The sequence below is a fragment of the Eucalyptus grandis genome, chromosome 1 (genome assembly GCF_016545825.1).
Source record: "Eucalyptus grandis isolate ANBG69807.140 chromosome 1, ASM1654582v1, whole genome shotgun sequence".
Lineage (NCBI taxonomy): Eukaryota > Viridiplantae > Streptophyta > Magnoliopsida > Myrtales > Myrtaceae > Eucalyptus > Eucalyptus grandis.
In genome coordinates this window covers 5,304,716-5,326,267 of record NC_052612.1, presented here as the reverse complement: position 1 = coordinate 5,326,267, position 21,552 = coordinate 5,304,716, and the positions used below count along the sequence as shown (strand labels likewise).

The following is a 21,552-nucleotide window of genomic DNA, read 5'->3' as shown; positions in this document are numbered from 1 at the left end:
GCTTGATTGTCTGAACACTACATTCTTGCTATAGATGATATTTTTAGCATTAGAATTCTACAACTTATACCCATCAACACCATCCTTGTATCCAATGAAGATGCACTTCTCTAGCTTGCTCTCAAGCTTCTTAGTCTTTTCCTTTGACATGTGTACATACACTTCATAGCTAAGCACTCTAAAATGGGATATGTCTAGCTTTCTCTAAAACAATGTCTCATATGGTGTTTGACTCTTCAAAGCTGATGTGGGAGACCTTTCTTCATATAACACATGGTAGCCACAACTTCTCCTCAAAATTCAACTACTAATCCTGCGCCACTTAACATAATCCATGCCTTCTTCATGAGAGACTAGTTAAGCCTTCTGCCACCCCTATTTTGTTGAGGTGAATAGGGTCTTGACTTTTGCCTTGCAATGTCACTAATCGCACATAATTGATCAAAATTCACTTAACAAAATTCTCCTCCCTTGTTAGTTTGCAAAACTTTGATTTTCTTATCAAATTGATTTTTACTATAGTTTTGAACTCATGAAACTTTTCAAACACATCATCTTTAGCGGAAGTACATCTCAAGTGTCAAAATTTGACACGAATGGATACTTAAGTGCCAAAACTTTGGAAATGTACACTTAAGTGCCAAAATTGAAGCAAAATGAATCACTTAAATGCCACTCGGCCAAAATCCGGCCAAATTGCTGATGTGGCAATTTCTCGGTAAGGTGAGTGCAAAACAGCGTCGTTTTGCACACCGACATGGCGAGAAAATGCAAAAATAACGTCATTTTGTCTTTGATGTGGTAAATAATTAATATAAAAATTAATTGAATTAAGTTTAAAACTAAATTTATTTAAAATATACTAAAAATTAAAAAAAAACTTAAAATTGAAAAAAAAGGGGAAGGGAAAAGGGGGGGGGGGGGCGAAGGGAGGCGGTTGAGGGTTGAGCTCTTGCCGCCGCCACTAGGAAGAGCCGGCGACCGAGGGAGGAGGGTCACCGGGGTCGTTGGCCCCTAGCCGATCGACGGCAAGGGCTTGCGGCCCTTGTTGCCTCCTCGTTGTCGCCAAGAAGGGCCAATGATGGTGGGGAGCATCACCTAAGGTCGCTAGGCCTTGGCCAGGGACGCGATGTCGGCCGACCAATGGCGAGGGCTCACAAGCCCTCACCCAGATCTAGGGCGAGGGTCGCGGTCCTCGCTTAGATCTGGTGAGGGTCAATGGCCCTTGGCTCGGCTGGACGAGGGTCAACGACTTGGCAGGGTCGCAGCCCTCGCCGCAGTCGGCGAGGGGCCAGCGATTAGGTGAGGGCTGAGCCCTTGTTGCCGGTCGCCCAAGGGCCGGCGACCTTGGCGACCCTCCCCTTTGTCGCGGCTTCCTTTGAGGCGGCGAGAAGCGGCAGCTCGCCCCACCCTTTTTTTTGTTAAAGTTTTTTTAGAATATATAAATAAATTTAGTTTTAAATTAAATTTAATTAATTTTTATATTAATTATTTACCACATCAAGGACAAAACGACGTCGTTTTTGCATTTTCTCGTTATGTCAACATGCAAAACGACGCCGTTTTGCACTCATCTTGCCGGAAAATTGCCACGTCAGCAATTTGGTTGGATTTTGGCCGATATAGCACTTAAGTGATCCATTTTGCTCCGATTATGGCGCTTAAGTATACCTTTCCAAACTTTTGGCACTTAAATATCCCTCCATGCCAAGTTTTGGCACTCCAAATGTCTTTTCCTCCATCATCTTCCCTTTGCAGGATGTATATCTACATATATCTAGAAAAATCACTAGTAAAAGAAGCATAATATATTGATTTTCCAGTCAATGCTACAATTGTAGAACCAAAGATGTCAATATGTGTCAAATCTAAAATCCCGTTCGCTCTCCCTCCTATCGATTTAAAAGATACACATTTTGGTTTCCTATATGGACAATGTTAACAAAATCCAAAATTGATAGAATAGTTTGAGATTCTATCCATCATCTTCTTTGAGGTAAGTGTCACCAGTCCTTTCTCATCTATTTGGCGCAATCTCCTGAGCTATATTATTGAAGGATCTTCTTCCATCTGCTTTGAGATGTAACTCTCACAACTGATCACTGTGCTTCTTAATAACTTCCACAATTTTCCATACTATTTGCTTCTAGCAATCACTATAGATCCATGATTTACATGAATACTTGTCGCTGATGAAAGTAATGTTAGCATCTACCATAGTTCCCACAAAAATAAGGTTTCTAGTATGACCAAGAACATGCATCACACCCATAAGAGTTTTTATTGTTCCCACATTCCATCTTAAGCTTCACCAAACCGCGACCAATAATATCAAGTGTCATGTCATCTCCCACTCTTATTATACCTATCTTATGTGTCTCATTACAATAGAACTAATCTCTATGAGGCGTCATGTAGAAAAATGCTTTAGTATAGGTTGTCCATGCATATCGATCCCTCTAAGATGAGTTGCAAATGAGATACATGTATGCTATGCCGTTGTCATTATCCTTCGTTGTACTAGAGGATGGTGGCTCATCTTGCTTCTCTAACCTAAACTTTTGCCAATCTTTCTTTAAGTGTCTAGCATTTTTGCATTTTTAACACTTTATTTCTTATCAATCTCAGCTTTTAGATCTTCCTTTAGACTTAATCCTATTACCAAATCTGAGGTTTGGATTGTTCACTATTCCTTCCTCTTACAAAAAAAGCCTCATTCATTGCACTATCAAAACTCCCATTTTACTCATACAATAAAGCAACTTCAACACTCTTATAAGATAGTTCACTAACACTAGTGCCAATTGAAACAATTATATGTTGCCATGAATTCGGAAGTGAACATAGTAAGGTACGTGCTTTATCTTACTCATCCAAATTAACATTGATAGATGCAAGTTGCCTACAAATAGTTTTAAATTTGGGTAAGTGTGCAAAAAAAAAAAAAAATCACCTTCACCCACTTAAAGGTCGTGCACTTGGTTCTACAGAAATAGCCTATTCACAAGTGACTTGCTCTAATAAAGGCTTCCTAGCTTTGTCTAGAGATCCTTTGCCGTCCTCTTAGAGGTCACACTCATGAGGACGTTGTAGCAAGACATAGCCAAATTATGTTACGCGCTTTCCAATTACTGCTGATTCACTCCTTCAATTAAGTGAACATAGACTCTTTCGACTTCTGCTTGGGATTCTCCTCAGGTTGATTATCTTTTATCACGTGCCATGGATCTCTATTCACGAGTAAGGCCTCTATCTTCAATTTCCATAACTTGAAGCCCTTTCTTTTAAACTTCTCTACTTCAATTTGTGATTAACCAACTAACATCTTTCGAAGATTCGATTTTTTAGATCTCTCTTCACCAAGAAATCCTAAACTCAAACCTTGCTTTAATACCAGATGATAAGATGAGGCACACAAACACAATGAAATAGAGAGTAAAGGTGAGAAAGAGAAATCGAGGTACAAGATTTATCCTAATTCATCCTTAAACTAGGCAACATCTAGTAAAGGATTTTACTACAATTAACACCTCCCACCTCTTGTCAACTCTCAATTATAAAAAAAGAGACAATATAGGCGGAAACAAGAAAAATGAAAACCTAGCGGTCGAGAAAGCCTTAGGCCACTCAGTAGCTATTCATGGGATTAAGTCCAAACTAACAATTAAATAAGGGCCCAAATTACTATAAAAACCTTTGGCAATTTGAAGGCACTATCGCCTACAAACCCCGCCAAGCTCCACAACCCCCCCCGGAGAACCCCACATGCTCACTGGGAGAGGATCCATGCTTTCCTGTCAATAGAGAGTTACAAACAATACCCAACATGTTTGAGTGCCATTAAAGCGGATAATGTGGTCTTCTTGAGAATAGCGGTGACTTAAATAAACATTTTGCTACTAAAATGATTGATTCTTACGACGCCTAAAATTAGCCCAATGCGCTTTGTGATATATCATTAAATTAAAGAATTAAAAAAAAAAAATGAAGTGCGTGAAACAGTGTTTTTCTAGTACAAGGAAATTTCCATTAAGGATTAGCAAATCATTATTAGTGGCTGAAAATATTGTTTTTGATCATAATGTTACTGTATTATAAGTCAAATGAACACATTGGACAGCGAGTCTTACTACTGGAAACCAGAAATGTGCATGTCAAACTGGTTTCGTCTGAGTGTTAGCAGAAAAGCAGTGATGTTTTTCCGTAATCAAAGTTCGACTTACCGAATAAAATCCCTATTATTCCCGATTAAGCTCGATTGTATATCTCTTTTTTTATTTGCCTCTGACAAGAAAGACTTCATTGTAGCAATCCATTTCGTTGTGCATTTCTTGCAGGATGGAATGCGCACTTTTGGATATCTTTCATTCCATTTACTGTAAGTAGTGATAAAATCTCCTTTGAGTCATTATGTATTATAATTCCAAGTGAATCGTGATGGGAAAAAAGAAGGAGAAGAAGAAGAAGATGAGCCTATATTTGTATATAATTAGGTGTGCTCGCTATTTTTGCATAGCTTATGGTCATTATTGGCATCAAATTGGAGAGAATGATAATGCAACTTGCAAAAGAAGTTGCCAAAAAGCATAAACAAGACAAAGACGAGTGTAGCGAAAATAGTGAAGGGGACTTGGCCTTTGAATTTTCAGAAGACGATTTCTGGTTTGCCGGGCCAAAATTGGTTGGCGACTTGCTTCACTTCCTGCTGTTTGTGAACTCTTTGGAGCTTGCTTTCTTCTTCTTTATAATGGTGAGCACAAATAATTCATATCGCCATCATCATTTATAATGTTAAGCAATGTCTGTTGCATATCGGGAAAATGCCAACTAACGCACTATTGCATCTCTATGCAGTTCCAGTATGGTTTTCACTCGTGCATTATGGGAAAGGTTGGTTTTGTTGTCCCCCGAATAGTAATGGGGTATGTTTTATTGTTCATGTCAATTATATCATTGCTCTATAATCTGTGTGTTGAGGCCTAACCATCAATTTGGTTTCTTCTGTGGTATTTTTTGGCCCTCAGAGTGATCATCCAGACTCTGTGCAGCACCAGAATATTACCATTGCACGCGATTATACAATCACAGGTTAGTTGAACTTACTACCTATTATGCACTCAAGATTTGTCAGTTTTCTTTTTCTCTCTGAGTTCAAATCATGGAATTGAAGATGCCTTATTCTTTATATTTGTCTCGATGAAATTAAGATGTATTGGAGGAAGAAGCAATCGGACAAGCGGAAAAAAATAAGGAAGATTAAGATGCATTTGGAGGAGTACCTATCAAACAAACATATGGAAGGACTATTGGATGAAGAGGAAGAAATGGAGATCTTGAACTCGATTTTGGTGATGATTAGAAAGGAGCCGAACTCACCGGAGGAGTCCACAAATATTGAACTGGCTCGGACGGATTTGAGGGAAGGATCTGTCAGGAGTAACGTCTCAGACTCGTAGAAGAAAGTATCTCGAGGTTTCACCGCTTTGATGAAACAAATTGTTTCAAAATTTTGCAAAAATTGACCCTGCTTTTTCTCCAAAAACTCGGAAGCTTCCACCAGAAAGAGTTTGGGATTGAATTGTTTGGTCTTGGGAAGTTCCGGTGTTGAGATTACGGAAGCCGGTGAAGTGAATACAATACAAGACATTGAAGCACAACCAAGCCTGCACCAACAATCCAAATAAATGAGTTCATGAATTGATTTATCCATGAGTGTATGTTTCTCTTTTCAAATCGTTTCATCTTCTACAAAATCACAAGTCAACAAGGAACTCTCATATCAAATGATAAGTCAGGCATGTTGACACTGAGGAAAAAAGACAATTTATTTTTTTTATTAATTGCTGACACTGGAGATTGACACCGTGGACCAGAAAAACACTTCAAATTTGTTTTTTATTAATTGCATTGCTCGATCAATTTCACCATTAAAACCCACCTGTCTTTCTTTTCAATTGAAATTTACATGTGTGGACAGATTGACACCAGGGACCATGTAAGAGACTAAACGATGATCCGGTGTCTGAAATTGGCCAATCAAAACTGTAGATACCTTCGTTCATGCTCATTAAACCATCAGTCTAATGACAAAGAAACAATCATAGCTATGAGGAAATAGTTTAAGATTATCTCTTAAAAATGTGAATAAGATCAATGACTCGATTGCGGAAGATTCATTAGATCTTACGTGGTTTTCTCCACTCCTGCAATTAAAATAAAAAGATTGTGAAAAGGAAATAAAGGAAAACATCTCGTTTATAATAAAAAATTTCTACAACACTTTCCTTTCCTTAATGTATACACTCTTTAGCTTTACTGCTTCGTCCGGGCAGAAAGGGGGAGTTTTGTTTAGAAAGAAGACAGTTTTTTGTTTGAGTCTTGAACAATGACGACAAACCTTGACTGGAACACATCGACTATTAAATTTCCTACTTAAGCTAGAATATAAATGGAGATACTCAGGTAATTTGCGGATTCAGCTTAGTCACAATTAAGTGGTACATGAACTTGAGCTCGAGTTTAGCTAAGTTTGAACTTAGTCATGTTTAGTATTGTTAGCTTGAGCCAGGTAATCACGAAACGAGGCTAGGTTTGCTCATGAGTAATTGAATCGGTTTCATCCTAAGGTGGCCTCGCTCTAACTCCCTTTTTTTTTTTTTTTTTTTTTTTTTTTTTTTTGTCTAATTAAAACTTTTCAATTATGAAAATCTAAAGGAGATAATAATAATAAAAAATAAAAAATTATTAAAAATTATTAAAAATTATCAACATTAACGCCGACATGCCACATAAGACGAATGGCATCCACATCTACGCTGGCTAGCCAAAATTGGTTAGAAGAATTGGATTTGTACAAATAAAATATTTAGGACTCAATTGGCCAAAAAAAAATTGTTTAGGGTTGAATTGACATTATTATAATATGTTCAAGACTTTTTTAGATTTTTCCCAGTGCTATTCTAGCTGCAATTTTTAGGATTTTCAGATCTGCAATCCATCATACCAACTTTCCATCTACAGAGACTTTAGTCAATAAACAATCTAGTACAAAAATAATCCATTGTTACTGCGCCTTGAATTAGCCTAATACTTTTTGTGATATATCATTTAGGAAAAAAAAACTGTCTTTCTTTTACAAGAAAAATTTCCATTAAGGATGAGCAAATCATTATCTGTGCCACTGACAATATTGTTTTTGATCTTAATGTTACCGCATTAGAAGTCATATGAACAGATTCGACGGCGAGTCTCCCTATTCGAAACCAAAATATGCATGTCAAACTGGTTTCGCCTGAGTGCTAGCAGAAAAGCAGTGACGTTATTCCACAATCAAAGTTCAACTTACCGAATAAAATCACTATAAATCCTGATTAAGCTCCATTGTCTCTCTTTCTTTCTTTGCCTTTGACAAGAAAGACTTCATTGTTGCAATCCATTTCTTGTACATTTCTTGTAGGATGGCATGCGTACTTTTGGATATCTTTCATTCCATTTACTGTAAATAGTGATGAAAAAACTCTCCTTTGACTCATTATGTCTTGCATATTTCAAATGAATCTTGATGAAAACAAAAAGGATGATTATATTTTTGTATCTAATTAGGCATTCTCGCTAATTTTGTGCAGCTTTTGTACGTTTTCTACGTGAAATTGGAGTTTATGATAATGCAACTCGCAAAAGAAGCTGCCAAAACGCAAACACAGAACGAAAATGAGTCCATCGAAAATAATGCAAATGAGTTGGTTGTTGAACTTTCACCCAACGATATCTGGTTCAGTATGCCAAATTTCCTACCGAGAGCTGTTGATTTTATTTATTTATTTATTTATTTATCCGCAACTAACTGCCTTATCCACAAGTAATTGTGTAACGGGTCAAGGGCTGGGTTAGCCCAACATTGACAGCCCAACCCATAAGAACATAACCAATTAGTTTTTAACACCATATGAAGTTTTATGAACTATCTGCCTCTCTCTTCTTAAATCAATTACTAAAATACGGATGGAAGACCCTGGATTCTTAAGGGACTATGAACAACTCCTACAGTCCATGCTAGAAAGAGGTTTCAGCATCCTCATACGAGATAGTTTCAATAATTTATTTAGGACTAGTTGCGTCAAAAGCCTGGATTCCTCGTACTAATAGAAAAAGAAATTGATAAGCATCGAACTCGGGGCTCAAACTCTAATTATAAATCGAACTCTCCCGAAAAGAAGACCTTCGAATCTCAAAAGGAGGAAGGGATAATGACCCCTCACACAAGGGAAAGGAAAAGCAATGGTTTCCGATTCGTTCATAAAGAGATGAAGTCCTCCTTTGAGATTTTGTTTTCCCTTCTCTCTCACCGTTCTCGTGCTCCAGCTTACAAGCTTGTCCCCTGCGTGCATCCTGCATTGAGACGAAAGCTGACCTCAGCTCTTCCATTCTGAAAAACTACGTGGGCAGAGAGATTCCATAAGTCGATAGCAAGTCATTCTTTGGGCCGTAAAAATGGACAGCCAGTAATTTTTTTTTTTTTTGGAGTAATTAGCCTAATACTTTTTGTAATGAGAAAATTATTAGATAGATTCGGTCTAGGTAGACCAAAACGTGGATCCTGCACTTTCGATGGCTATGCCGATTTTAGTCTATCTAGAGTGAGTCTTTGTAATATCTCGTCCTTAGATTGAGGAGAGTATATAAGGCTATTTGGGTAATGTTTTCTTTACAGTTACAGTGTATACTCTGGTTTTTCATATTTTTTTCGGTTGTATAAAAAAAAATTCTACAAAAGTTGACTTATTGAAATTCTTATCAAAAAATGGTCAACTAATTGATATTTACCTATAAGTTCACCAAAGGAAAAGTTCAGAAACTAAGGGTTTATATGTTTAGTAGAAAATCTATGTTTTAGAAAACATTTTCCTAAAAACGATCATTTATATCACTTACAATGAAAGAATGAAAAATATTTTTATCGTTCACGAAAATATGTGGGTATTAATTATTGTCGATAATGCATACCTTTTTGTTAGCAAATTTTTACAAGCAATATAACTAATCATTTTTAGAAAAATATTTTTCAAAATGTGAATTTTCTGCAGAAGAAGTGGACCCTAAAGTTAACCATTGAAGCCTAATTAATCACATGGATACATTTTCTATTATTGAAATTTTGAGCAATGATTATGTGGGAAAAGACTACTGGCTCTATTTATTTTTTCAAAATAAATGACTTGAAAAATATTTTTTTGAAAACAATTAATTGTATCGCTTACCAAAATGAGTAAATGAAAAATATTTTAATCATTCACGAAGATGTTTAAACATAAATTATTGTCAATAATGAAAACAGTTTCCATTGACTAATTAATTCAAGCTGGACAATCAGCCATTTTTAGGAAAATGTTCTCTAAATCATTAACTTTTCTCAAAACATACATAGCCTAATTTTTATCAAAATTTTATTGTGCTTTCTAAACTTTGCACCATTTAGGGTTTACGATATTTATATCTTAAATCAAGTAACAAGTAGTTTACCTCACCAGGTGAGTTTAACCTAATACTGGTTCATTTGACCAATTGGAAGACCAAATTTACAGACGTTTTGTTATCAATCCATCATCCAGATGCGTCTGTTTTGCGTGGGCATTAGGCAAGGGACAATCACTGGGGAGAGAGAGAGAGAGAGAGAGAGAAGGCCGCTTGAGAGAGGGAGAATGTTGGAGGCGGGAGCGGAGGGGAGGACGTTAGAGTTCACGTCGACCTGGGTGGTGGCCGTGGTTTGTTGCGTGCTGGTGCTGATTTCTTTCCTCGTTCACAGGTTTCTTCAATGCGTCGGGCAGGTCCGCTCTTAGTTTCTTCTTTCTACAATGATTTCATCCCCTCCTCAGATATTTATCTCATGATCTGTGGTAAGCATGTGACTGAGTATCGTTCAACGCAGCTTTTAACCAGGCCGTACACGAAAGGCCCGAGAACCGGCAAGGGCAGGCGAAAGCATCTCTTTGATGCCTTACAGAAGATCAAAGACGGTGAGGGCACTTAAAACCGTTAGAGAAAGAGACGGGTTCGTGTCTTTTTATGCCATATCATACACTTGGAATCGATGTGCATTGGTTTTGGCGGCCGTAACTGTCCTATGACAAATTTAGAAGAAATCAAAATGTGTTTATAACTTTATGTGATGGTTTTGTTTTTGGAAATTTCGCAGAATTGATGCTTTTGGGGTTCACATCCTTGCTGCTATCGGTGTCCCAGACAAGAATCGGGAAGATTTGCATATTGGAGAGACATGCCAACGTCTGGCTTCCCTGCCACAAGCCTACTAACTCTTCTTCCACCACCACTGCCCACTCGGCTAATCCCATCGCTTCCCATGGACATCAAGGACGCCGACTCCTCACCGGCGCCACAGATTACTGCGGTCGAAAGGTGAGTTTATCTCTCTCTCTCTCTCTCTCTCTCTCTCTCTCTCTCTCATTTAAATATTGGCAAACAGACAGCCATTGAGTGCGTTAGCAAAAGATGAATCTATCGCATGCTTGACTTGATAGTCCTATGAGTGTGCAAAATATATGATCTTTGTTGCGTAATGTTTCAGGGGATGGTGCCTCTGTTATCACTCACAGCACTTCACCATCTACACATCTTCATATTTATGCTAGCAACCTTTCACGTGATCGTCTGTGTGATCATTATTCTATGTGGAGAAGCAAAGGTATGACTCCAGGTGACTCACAAAATTGACAAAATTTTCTATTTTGCATATACATATCTTGGATTAATTCTGAAGATTTTCCTACCATGCTGTTGGTTATAGTTACACCATTGGAGGCAGTGGGACAAATCCATCATAAAGGACGGTCATTACATCAAAGAAGAGGGTACGCAATTCTTTCTATTGAATCTTTTCCTTTTTCCCGAGTAATCCCGAGGATACAGAACCTACTTCACGAACTGAATCGACGAGCAACGTGGTAAACTATCATCGAATGCTGTGAATGTACCTCCCTTATGTACCACTTTACAGGAAGTTGTTTCATAATTGTATACCAATTTTATAGATCGATCTTTTCACTAATACGAGGTGTTTATACTGGAGAGCTGCAGATCTTCGCAGCTTGCTGACCCAGCTTCCCAAAAAGATAGTAACGGAGGCAAAAGATGTCCAGTAATTGGCTGGTTGGTAAGTCTTGTGTGTCTCTAAGGGAGAAGTTATTGCATGGTCAATAAATCATGGACCATTAATTATTTGGGTCCTATAGTAAGACAAACATGATCAACGGTTGAGATGAACTTAATTTATGTGGTCTCTAGATTATATAATATTTTTCACACTTTAACTTTTCCCTTTGGTCACGTTACTATCAAATAATCCAAGAGGAAATTTCTGAACTTTTGGATCAATCCCAACCACTATATGAGAAGAGGAGATAACCATAGGATCAATGGGTACCCAGATGAAATCACAATCATGGTTGAATTATATCTGGCAAACTAATGGAGATTACGCTTTTAAAGTACCTAACCTCTGTCAATAAAATTTACATTTTCTAAGGTAGAAAATGGACACTCAAATTTACTTCTTGTAGTATTTATCTCCACAAGTCTACAAATAATACTACTCCAGTAGTAAAATATGGTAAACAAAAAGCTGTTAGATTTCCCTTAAAAAAAGTCCAAAAAGTCCTAAATCTATTACACTTTTACCAATTCAATCATAAACTTTCAAATTTGCCAATTGAAATCACATTTTGTCAATTGAGTCCATTCAATTTTGGCTGGAAATTACTAATGTAGAAACCGGCCATATTATGTGACAAAGCAGGTCACAACTTTAAAACATGTTACACAGATTAGAGGGACCCAAGCATTTAAAAACTAGCCCAGGACTCCCCCCTAAGCGATGTGAGATTAGAGAGGGACCCCTTCCCCTTCTCTATGCACGTCCGGGGACCGAGGCGCAAACGCACTACCATCCCTCCTCCCCGCACACCGTCACTTGGGCTGTCACACTCTCCACCCCTTAGGCTTTAAAATGCGTTACACAAATTTGTAGACCCGGGCCCCATTGTGTAATATTGTCTACTTTGGATACTAAGTCCTCAGACTTTAAAACGCATTTATAAACTTAGTCTTTATAAACTAGTCCAGAACTCCCCCATAAGCGATGTGGGACTAGAGAGGGACCCCTTCCCCTTCTTTACGCAAGTCCGGGGACCGAGGCACGAATGCATCGCCATCCCTCCTCCCCACACACCATCGCTTGGGCTGTCACATAGGCAAAGGACATGGCCAATGCTAATATGGACAACTTTTAATAATATTTCAATATTTTTTTTTTTTGTTTTCCTTTTTTATTTTTTTTCTTTTTTTTTTTTTTTTTTTTTTTTCTTTTTTTTTTTTTTTCTTTTTCCTTTTCCCTTTTGCCTCTATCGCCATTGCTAAGCCTTGTCAAAGGCCAGCGGAGGTCATCGGGCTTAAGCGAGGGTCGCCCTTGTTGGCCTTGGGTGAGGGATGCTTGGGCCTAAGTTGGCGAGGCCAGCCCTTCACCAACCTTGGCCTGATCTAGCGAAGGGCCAATCAAGCGATGGTGAGGGTTGGCCTCACCCTTCTAGGTGAGGGCGACCATCCCTAGGAGTTAGCGACCTTTGTTGGACATTGATGAGGCCCAACGGTGGTTGGTGGAGGGAAAAGGGAAAAAGAAAGAAGAAAAAGAAAAGAGAAGAAAAGAAAGAAGGAAAAGAATTTATGAAAAATTCAAAATATTATTAAAAATTATTCACATCAATGATATCCGTGCCATATAGGATGATCATTGTCCACGTCAGCAATTTTTTGTCAAAATTGGCTGAATAGACTTAATTGGCAAAATATAAAAATGTTTAAGATTCAATTGAGAAAGTTGAAAAGTTTATAATTGAATTAGTAAAAATGCAATAGATTTAAAACTTTTTGGATAATTTTCCCGATTTCCCCTATTATAACCTTCTTTGCCAATTACTAACTACTTGGTCAAATTTGTAGTCTTCTTTTTTCCATCACTCATTATTGTTGCACCACCATGAGTGTTCTTTATGCTAAACGAATTCTGCTAAGTACTAGCAATTTGTCTTGAAGCAATTCTTTTAATTAGCCACCAATCAATTTTAGAAATCAATCTTCCTAACGAATTGCACGACGAACGACCAAATGGAGAATTGACGGGATGACTTCTGGTGTTAGGTCTCCTTTTTGTGCAGTCATAAATTCTTTTGTATTAAGTCACTAATTAGATTTAGAGGCCTCTGGGCAGCGACTTAGTCCCACATCACTTGAGTCCCACGTTACTTATTTTATATGCACATCATCTTTGTCTCTCAAATCTGTGAGTTTTCTCAACATTGATTATGACAGAGATATGATTGCATGACAATCTTTTTTCTATTGTGAGAATAACAATTTATTATTGATCATAAAAAATCAAACAATAAATAATTATAAAATGTTATATAGCTTATTCATTCAATTCCCCCGATAATAGTGTATGGAGCCCAAGACCCCGGATAGTGTAGAAACCAATATTTAAAGCTCCGTTCTCTGAAATGAAGATCTTTAGAAACCATGATGAGATTGTATCCTGACCATTCTTCCTCTTCTGCAGCATATATTTTTCAAGCACATTTTTTCTTCCTTGACTAAGTTAGAGTACATTACGATCCGTGTAAACTGCATCGAGGTAAGAAATCCTTCAGAAATGTAATTTTGGTCGTGGTTCTCTATTTCTTCTTAAAATTAATTGGCTCATCTTTTCCACCATCTTTACAGGCGCAAGATTTGAAAACTCCCGAGGACGATTTTCAGAAGTACATCATTGGCAGTGTGCAAAAGGATTTCGACAAAGTTGTTGGAATCAGGTGAACAATACTGCTTTGGGTCTATTTAGACAAACAATAGTTACCTTCATGAAGAACAATTAGCATCTTCAACAATTGACGTTGTTATAATACAAAGATCGTCTAGAAAAAACACATTCAGCAGGTTCTTCAGGTATACTGATTTCTTTGTTCTTATCAACGCAGTTGGTATTTGTGGTTACTCGCAGTGCTTTTCTTGCTCCTCAATATTGCTGGTGAGTGATTTTATGCATGAAATGTGTTACATTCTGCATTGTGTTGCTGCTATTAAAGTTCGAGACTTCCAAAATCAGTAGGGTGTTTCATGAAGTTCAAGTACCTCTCTTTCTTTTCAAGTGATGTCATGTATATTAAGACTGATCTACAAAATTGATTTTTTTTTTTTAACTTTATAGATTTTAAGTGGACATTTAAATAAGTGGGTCACTTTCAATACTAAAAACAATCTGCCACATCACTTAGTAGACAATTATGTAAATCAGCCTTAGCAATTACGTAACATTAACATTTCTCTCCTTTTTTCACCTTTAAAGGGAGTACTATATTATTATTTCAAAGCAAGACATCATATGAATCTGTCTTGGATAATATTTCTTTGCAGGATGGAATGCCTACTTTTGGATATCTTTCCTTCCATTGACTGTAAGTGTAGTGAAGAAAAGTCGTCCTTTTTTAGCTGCATTTTCAGAAGTAAAGTCGTCCACTATATAATCTCTACGCTATCTTGGGACGCTCAAACTATGGCGGAACATGCAGTAAATGCAATTTCATTGGCTTTTCGGTCAAGAACAAAAATTGATAAAAGGATAGCTCCTAATTAGTAGGAGGAGGAGGATTAGCATGGGCTTGTCCTAATAACAAATTATATTCGAGGCATACATAGGAATTAAACCATGTAACCCACTTGCTTGCACTCAAAGATGGCATTTTGCTAGTTGAGGAATCCGTTCAAGATCTTGTCGAGGCTTACTTGGTGGAAACAATATGATTCTTTCTTGCCTTTTTGCAGCTTCTGCTTGCTGTCGGCACGAAACTGGAGCACATAGTAAAACAGTGGACCAAAAAGATCATAAAGAAGTCTGATTTAAGTACAGGGGGCTCAGAATCGACAGTTACCGCCATTGAATTTTCAGAAGAAGATTTCTGGTTCCATAAGCCTCATCTTGTCCTTGACCTGATTCACATCATACTCTTCCAAAACTCTTTCCAACTTGCTTTTTTCTTCTTTGTATTGGTGAGCATTGATTTCACAAACTTCTGTTTACATTAATTGTGAGAAAATTGGTTCCTAACATACGATACCTCCTTGGGTACCTGGGTAAAGTGTAGGAAATAGGACTAATGCTCGGGTCTTTTCTTACAGTACCAATATCATTTAAGCTCATGTATTATGGGAGAGGTTGGCTACGTCATCCCAAGACTTGTCATAGGGTAAGAATGATACTTATATCTTTAACCTATATGTCATATAAGATCGACAATCAAGTCCTATAATCACTAACTGGTCTGATTGGGTCATTTAGAGTGTGTGTCCAGCTTATCTGCAGCTATAGAACACTGCCCCTATATGCCATTATGAAATCACAGGTAAATAAGTTAAGTTACCACGTCTATTACAGACATATGCATGATTCACCTACTTGTTCTCTTTAATTGAGTTCAAAGATGGGACTGAAGGTGCAATATTTCTTTTGTTTGTGCCTTGATGAAACTATAAAGATGAGACCAAAGAATCGACAAAAAAGAAGAAGTTAATGAAGATTGTGACTTTCATTTGGGACAACATTGACAAGTGGAATGAAAGGAAGATGGCTACTAATAATGGATCAACCCGAGGGGGCTCAAGTGAGGGAATAGTGGCAAATGAGCAGGCAAAGGTTGGTGAAATTGAGCCAGAGAAGGAAGCAGACATTGAATTACAAGATGGAACCAATCCTGCACGTACATTAAAACCAGGAGAACAGCAATTGGTTTAGTTGTATAAGTTTTCTTGTCTTTGGGTCCTTGCGTAGTACTTGGCCAATGATGAGACTTGAGTCATCTTCATCTTCTTCTGTCAAGTCATTAAACTTTGAATTACCCCCGTCATTTATTAGGGTTTCACAGGGGGCCATAGTCCTGGAATCCATCACCGGACACTTGATGGAATCGTGAATAAGATGAACCCGTTGGAGATTGGTTGGTGTTGCCGCAAAAGCTATAGTAGATCAGAACCAGAATTTCTTTTAGATTACCAAACCGTTGTGTACGTAGGTTTTCTAAGGCATTAGAAAGTTGAGTAGAATGAAGGTTTGTGGTCGAGCCGCATCATCACAAAGCTCTATTCCCTTTGCTTCGCTTCACATTACTTAGAATACATTATCTTTTACATTAATCAGATTAAAAATATTATTAATTAGAATACATTAAGGTTTATTGTTGAGCCACGTCTTCACAACAATCTGTTCCCTTCCCTTCCCTTCACATTACTTGAAAACCTTTTTATTTCACATTAATTAGATAAGAAAAGATTAATTATTCCACAGAAAAAGAATTGGATTCATGCAATATATTTAAAGGTCACTAGGAAGTAATTCTATATGTTGCAAAATATGTCATTGCTTAATTATATATCTTAACTTATAAAAAAATAGAAATTGACCGGAAAAAAGGTAATTAACATTAAAATAAAATTATAAAGGTATTAAGTTAGAAACCATTAACTGTTATGTTAATTTAGATCAAACGGTTTACTTTGTCAACTGCTACTTTAATTTAAAAGGCGTTAACTTTTAGTACTTGTATTCACTATTACCAAAAAAACTAGTTAATGACTAAAAACAGAGATTTGATGTCTTCGAATTCCTAGTGGAGTTGCCAATAACGACTTCTCTTGTATACCCTGGATTGATTAAACTTCTAAAATTCTAAAAATAATATCAAGAATTATTTCACCACGTCAGTATCTGCAGGCAATTTGTCAAACCCTCGGGTTCTAATTCAATAAATTCTATTACATGTCCCAAAAGTGATCAACGTATTCTAGAACCACAGCTATGAACAACAACCGTATAGTCATAGTAAAACTGATATACCAAGTTGATTTACTAAGTTAAGTCGTAAGTAGACAGTTAGAGACGTGAATCATATTAAACAATCAGTAAGAAGTCATCAACTCATTGCATCATGTTGTAAATCAATTTTCAGACAAGTGGTCCATTAAATATACCAAGAATTTATCTATATATCTAATAATTCCTCGCAATAATTATCATCTGCCTATTGAACAACCATGTTATTTGTTTAAGTCTGCAAGGGGAAGCATAGAAGTATTCCTTAATTTACTTCAGGTTATGTTTAAATAAATGATGTCTTTCTTTAACATTGTATGTTTTTATATAACATTGTATTTTCTTCTTTTTCTCAGCATTCTCACGTGCTATAGTGTGACGATTTGGTGGGAAATTATGATTGACCTTTGCAAAATCAAAATACTACTTGTAGGAAGAATTTGAGATTTAGGACAGTAGGCAAGTGGATCATAAATTTACAAAAGACTTCGACATAAGAACGAGAGAGAGATATAGCTCTTAAGGCACTATTGGATGGACCAGGGACATCAATCCAAATACACGTAGACCATTCGGCACGGTAGGATTCAACCATATCAGACTCGGTCACACCAAAATCAAATGGTCTAGAGACATTCACAACCAACGCGCGCTGCATTGGGTCTCGAGAAGATATTGGATGGGTTCACTTTTTGAATGACGGGATAGAGAGAGTCAATTACAGTTTAGAATGAAATAAAACAGAAGATGTTATTACCAAGTACGAACATTTTTTCGCCTTGAGCCGCTGCAGCTTCTGTTTGAGATGTGCAAGATTTTGATTATTTGCGATGCGAAGCATGCGTCTTAAAATCAGAGAATGCAAAGTAGAATAGTTTTGTAACTTTCCCGTGACTCTCTCATTCTCGGCATCATCGGCAACCACTGTACTGTTCGAGCTCGCGACGTGGAAGCCATATGGAGGTGTCCTGCTTTTGTCATTAATGAAGTTTGATGTCCAAACTTGAAAGGTCCCCAATGGTTCAATATGGAAGTTCTCCATGCAAAATGCAGTACTACCTGTACTAAGTGAGATGATCATGTGTGGATGTCAAAGACGATAGACTTGAAAAGTGTCTGATTCACAATGAATAAGAACGTCGTCAATTACAATGTAGATTGTCCAAGCTAAAAAAGGGGTCAATCAATCTTGTCACAAATTTGAAAAATTTGTCATATGTACACTCCTTTGGAGTTTGAGATCTCTCTCATTGATTTTGCTAGAGCTGCAGCTGCCACTTTGCAAATTGGACAATATTCTTCACCTTGAGCCATTTCGCATTGCAGCGGTAGCAAGAGCAATGGCCGCAATCCAACGTTCGAAGCCAATCTTGATCAAAACATAGGCATCCTGCAATGGTGTTTGCAAAAACGAGAGTATAATGAGCTGTAGATATATTCAAATTAGCCTAGATTTGTCTGAAACATTATGTAGTTCTTCTTTTATTATAATGTTCTTACTTAACGAAGTGACTCCTATTGATTTGACCTTGAATTCCATTGTTCAGGCATGTTTTGGAGCACTTTCCTCTTTTTGTGCCCTTTTCCGCGTTATATTAAGCTTTTATTTATTTATTTGAATGCTCTACCGCTGAATGTAACTTTTGTGTTTTTCAGTGCCACTTAGGGTTGACAAGGGACTTATTTTATCTCTTTATGAGGTAGCTTTTTCTCATATTTCACATAATGACAAAAAAAAAGAAGAAGAAGTGATTTCTTTATATTATTGGGCATGTAACCGTTGTCGTCTTGGTGCGTATTTGCGGATCAACGGATTCGGGTATACCTATTGCTTCCCACTTCACTTAGGATCCCAAAAAGGCGCTGCATAAAGTAGATGGCCTTTTGAAACGGCGAAAGAAATAATTTGAATTTTTTAATGTGAGCATAAGAATTTGGACAAAGAAAAAAAAAATTTGAAGAATAAGAAGTTTTGTGTGTTCAAGAAAGAGAGAATATCTATTGCCAATATAACTAATATCATCTTTGCCCAATCTAATGACCATATATCCCCATTTCTTTATCAAGTCCTATATAGTCTAAATTTCATTTCACGTCTATAAATTAAATCTCCTACCACATATAAAAAGGTTTTAATCGCATTCAATATCTAAAATATCTTGATGGATGGTGTTTGTAGCTCAAAAACTGGTTGGCCCTTATTCTAGTTAACATCATATTGTCATCAATTATCATCAAATTTTATATCTTCTCATTGTCAAAACAGACATGGGAGTATAACCACTTAGGTTTTATGGTTTTCTCCAATACCAATTTGTTTGTTATTTTAGTTAATTATTAGTAGCGCTAATATTACGTCATTATTATTGGCGCATGCTACCACATTGATTTCTATTTAGTTCCTTGAAGTTAGACAAAGAGAAATTAGATATTCAATAATAATAAATATATATTAAAATCAGTTGAAACTCAATCAATCTAACCATCACATGAACTACTTCAAAGTTGACATATGCCTCTTTCAAAATTTTATAGCTTTCCTTTTGCAAAGTGGACAAAAGTTCCTCCACATGAGCCATTTCTCAATACAGCCATAGTGAAAGTCATGCCCACAATCTAGCTTTCCAAGCTTATCTTCAACAATGTAGTCATCCTGCAATTAGTCTAGCAAAATAAAAGGTGCAATTTAGTAGCATATATGCATACTCATAGTTTAAGTTTAGCTAAGACAATTACTTATGGACAACAAAATTGTTCATTGGTTCTATCTTGATATGTTCTTGAGTAAATGAAGTGGTTCTTACTAGATAAATAAAACAGGATTATGGCTTTGACATTAGATTCTTCAAAAGTAGAGGGTTGGTGTTAATATTGATGCAACCTTAGATGTGTAGAGGTGGCTTCCTCGCTCAACCCTATGGAAACATCTCCACATGGTTCATCAAGGTAGATCAATTAGAAAGCATATGAGGAAAATGTGAAGATGAACTTTAACAACTTCACTATTTCAGACATTTTGACATTAGCATGAGATTTAAAATGTGAAAATCATGTCCCCAACAAAACTCGAGATCAAAGGTGACCAATATTTTTACTCGAAAAATCTATGTCCACAATAAAACTCATGATGCCACTGCATGAAATGTTTGAAGTCCTACACAAGCAGTAGTTTATGCTTAGTTGAACTTTTTATAGTCCATAGTCCTATGAAAGAAATTATGCATAGACTAAGTAAAATCTCAATATCATTTAGGTGGAAATTTAAAATACATGCAAGCAAGTATGAATCCAAGGAGACACAATAAAAGGTAATGACAATTATGACATTACTAGATTGTGGCTAATAATTGCCAAAAAAAAAAAAAATTCCCATTAAAGGCCCATAAGACATTACCTTTTTCTATCAGACCAACCTTCATTATATAATTGTTCCAAAAAAATACAGCAAATAGCTTCCTCGTGTCAGATTGTACCATGCCCAACTTAGCTTGAGCCTCTAGTCCATCGAGCAAGATAGCAAGTCACTTTAGGCTCAACAATTGATTTCAACCCGCCATGACCTCATCAAGGGAGCGGTATCAGGACCAGTTTGTACACGAAAGGCCAACTTCACCTTTTAGAGCTCCATAGATATATATTTACTATATCCTAAAACTCCTAACACCAACCGTCCGAAGCCACTCCCAAAAACTAGTTGTATTTATCCCTTCTGTACCACTCACTTTCACCTTATAACCCCAATCTCCACTTATAAGAGTTCAAGTTATAAAAGAATTGCAGACCGTGATACAAGCAATATAGGATATTTCATGTTCTTCTTCCTTGGGTCAATTCTTTTGGGTGTGAATTATGGGAGTGCGTCCTCCAGTTGGGAGGGACGCTTACTCTTGGGTTGGAATGAGGCACAAAAGAATCGGCCGTTTTGACAGTTTGTAAAGTATTAAACTTTTCTTATCGTTTATCATATTTCATTTTGCCTTCCTTTCTAATGCTTCACATTTACCAACTCTTATATGAATTTACCAATCTTTATTTCAGCAACTTACCAACTTTTCGTATTAAATTACCAATTGATTTTTCTTTATTAGCAACTTCCATTTGTGTTTATCAATGTTTATTAGATTTTTTTTTTCAATTTATCATTTTTTTTACCAACTTTTATTTGTCTTTCTTATAAATGTCTTAAATTATCAACCTATATATGAATTTATCAACGTTTGCTTATGTGATTTACCAGCTTTTCTTCATTAGGCGATCAACCAGTTTTAATTTAACAACTTCGACTCCGTGAGAAAAAAAGTGAAATGCATCAATTATCTTTGAGCTAGTGGTCAAATGTTTGATTTTCCTTATGATATTTTCAGGTTCAAAGCACGTCTTTTGCCAAAAGTATCCTTCACGAAGGCCGCGCCCCACCACCAATGTCCGAATGGACTTCTAGTTAGGCAACCCGGATCATGATGGCCCAGACATGAAAATATCTTTTCTTTCATCTCAAAGCTGGCTTCAGCCTGGATGATAAGTGTCTCAAAATCTAGAACTCCGATCTTGTTTAATTTTAACACTATAAAAACTATCTGGCTCTCTTTCCTTAAATAGATCACTAAAATATGGATTGAAGCCCT

General features: G+C 36.8%; 2 protein-coding genes across 2 annotated transcripts; both read left to right on the top strand.

Annotated features, from left to right (window-relative positions):
* The first annotated feature begins 4,519 nt into the window (after positions 1-4,519).
* On the top strand, positions 4,520-5,456 carry LOC120294944 (MLO-like protein 15). Its single transcript, XM_039316063.1, has 4 exons — positions 4,520-4,750; positions 4,855-4,922; positions 5,025-5,088; positions 5,208-5,456. Exons 1-4 carry the CDS (start codon positions 4,520-4,522, stop codon positions 5,454-5,456), a joined length of 612 nt encoding a protein of 203 aa, XP_039171997.1.
* A 4,210-nt stretch (positions 5,457-9,666) lies between these two features.
* Positions 9,667-16,189, top strand: LOC104452382 (MLO-like protein 15). Its single transcript, XM_039316061.1, has 14 exons — positions 9,667-9,824; positions 9,926-10,013; positions 10,193-10,413; positions 10,583-10,699; positions 10,802-10,905; positions 11,092-11,167; positions 13,625-13,699; positions 13,789-13,877; positions 14,043-14,092; positions 14,479-14,519; positions 14,887-15,111; positions 15,241-15,308; positions 15,401-15,464; positions 15,597-16,189. The coding sequence occupies exons 1-14, from the start codon at positions 9,699-9,701 to the stop codon at positions 15,630-15,632; spliced, it is 1,380 nt and encodes a 459-aa protein (XP_039171995.1). The 5' UTR covers positions 9,667-9,698; the 3' UTR covers positions 15,633-16,189.
* Positions 16,190-21,552: the final 5,363 nt, after the last annotated feature.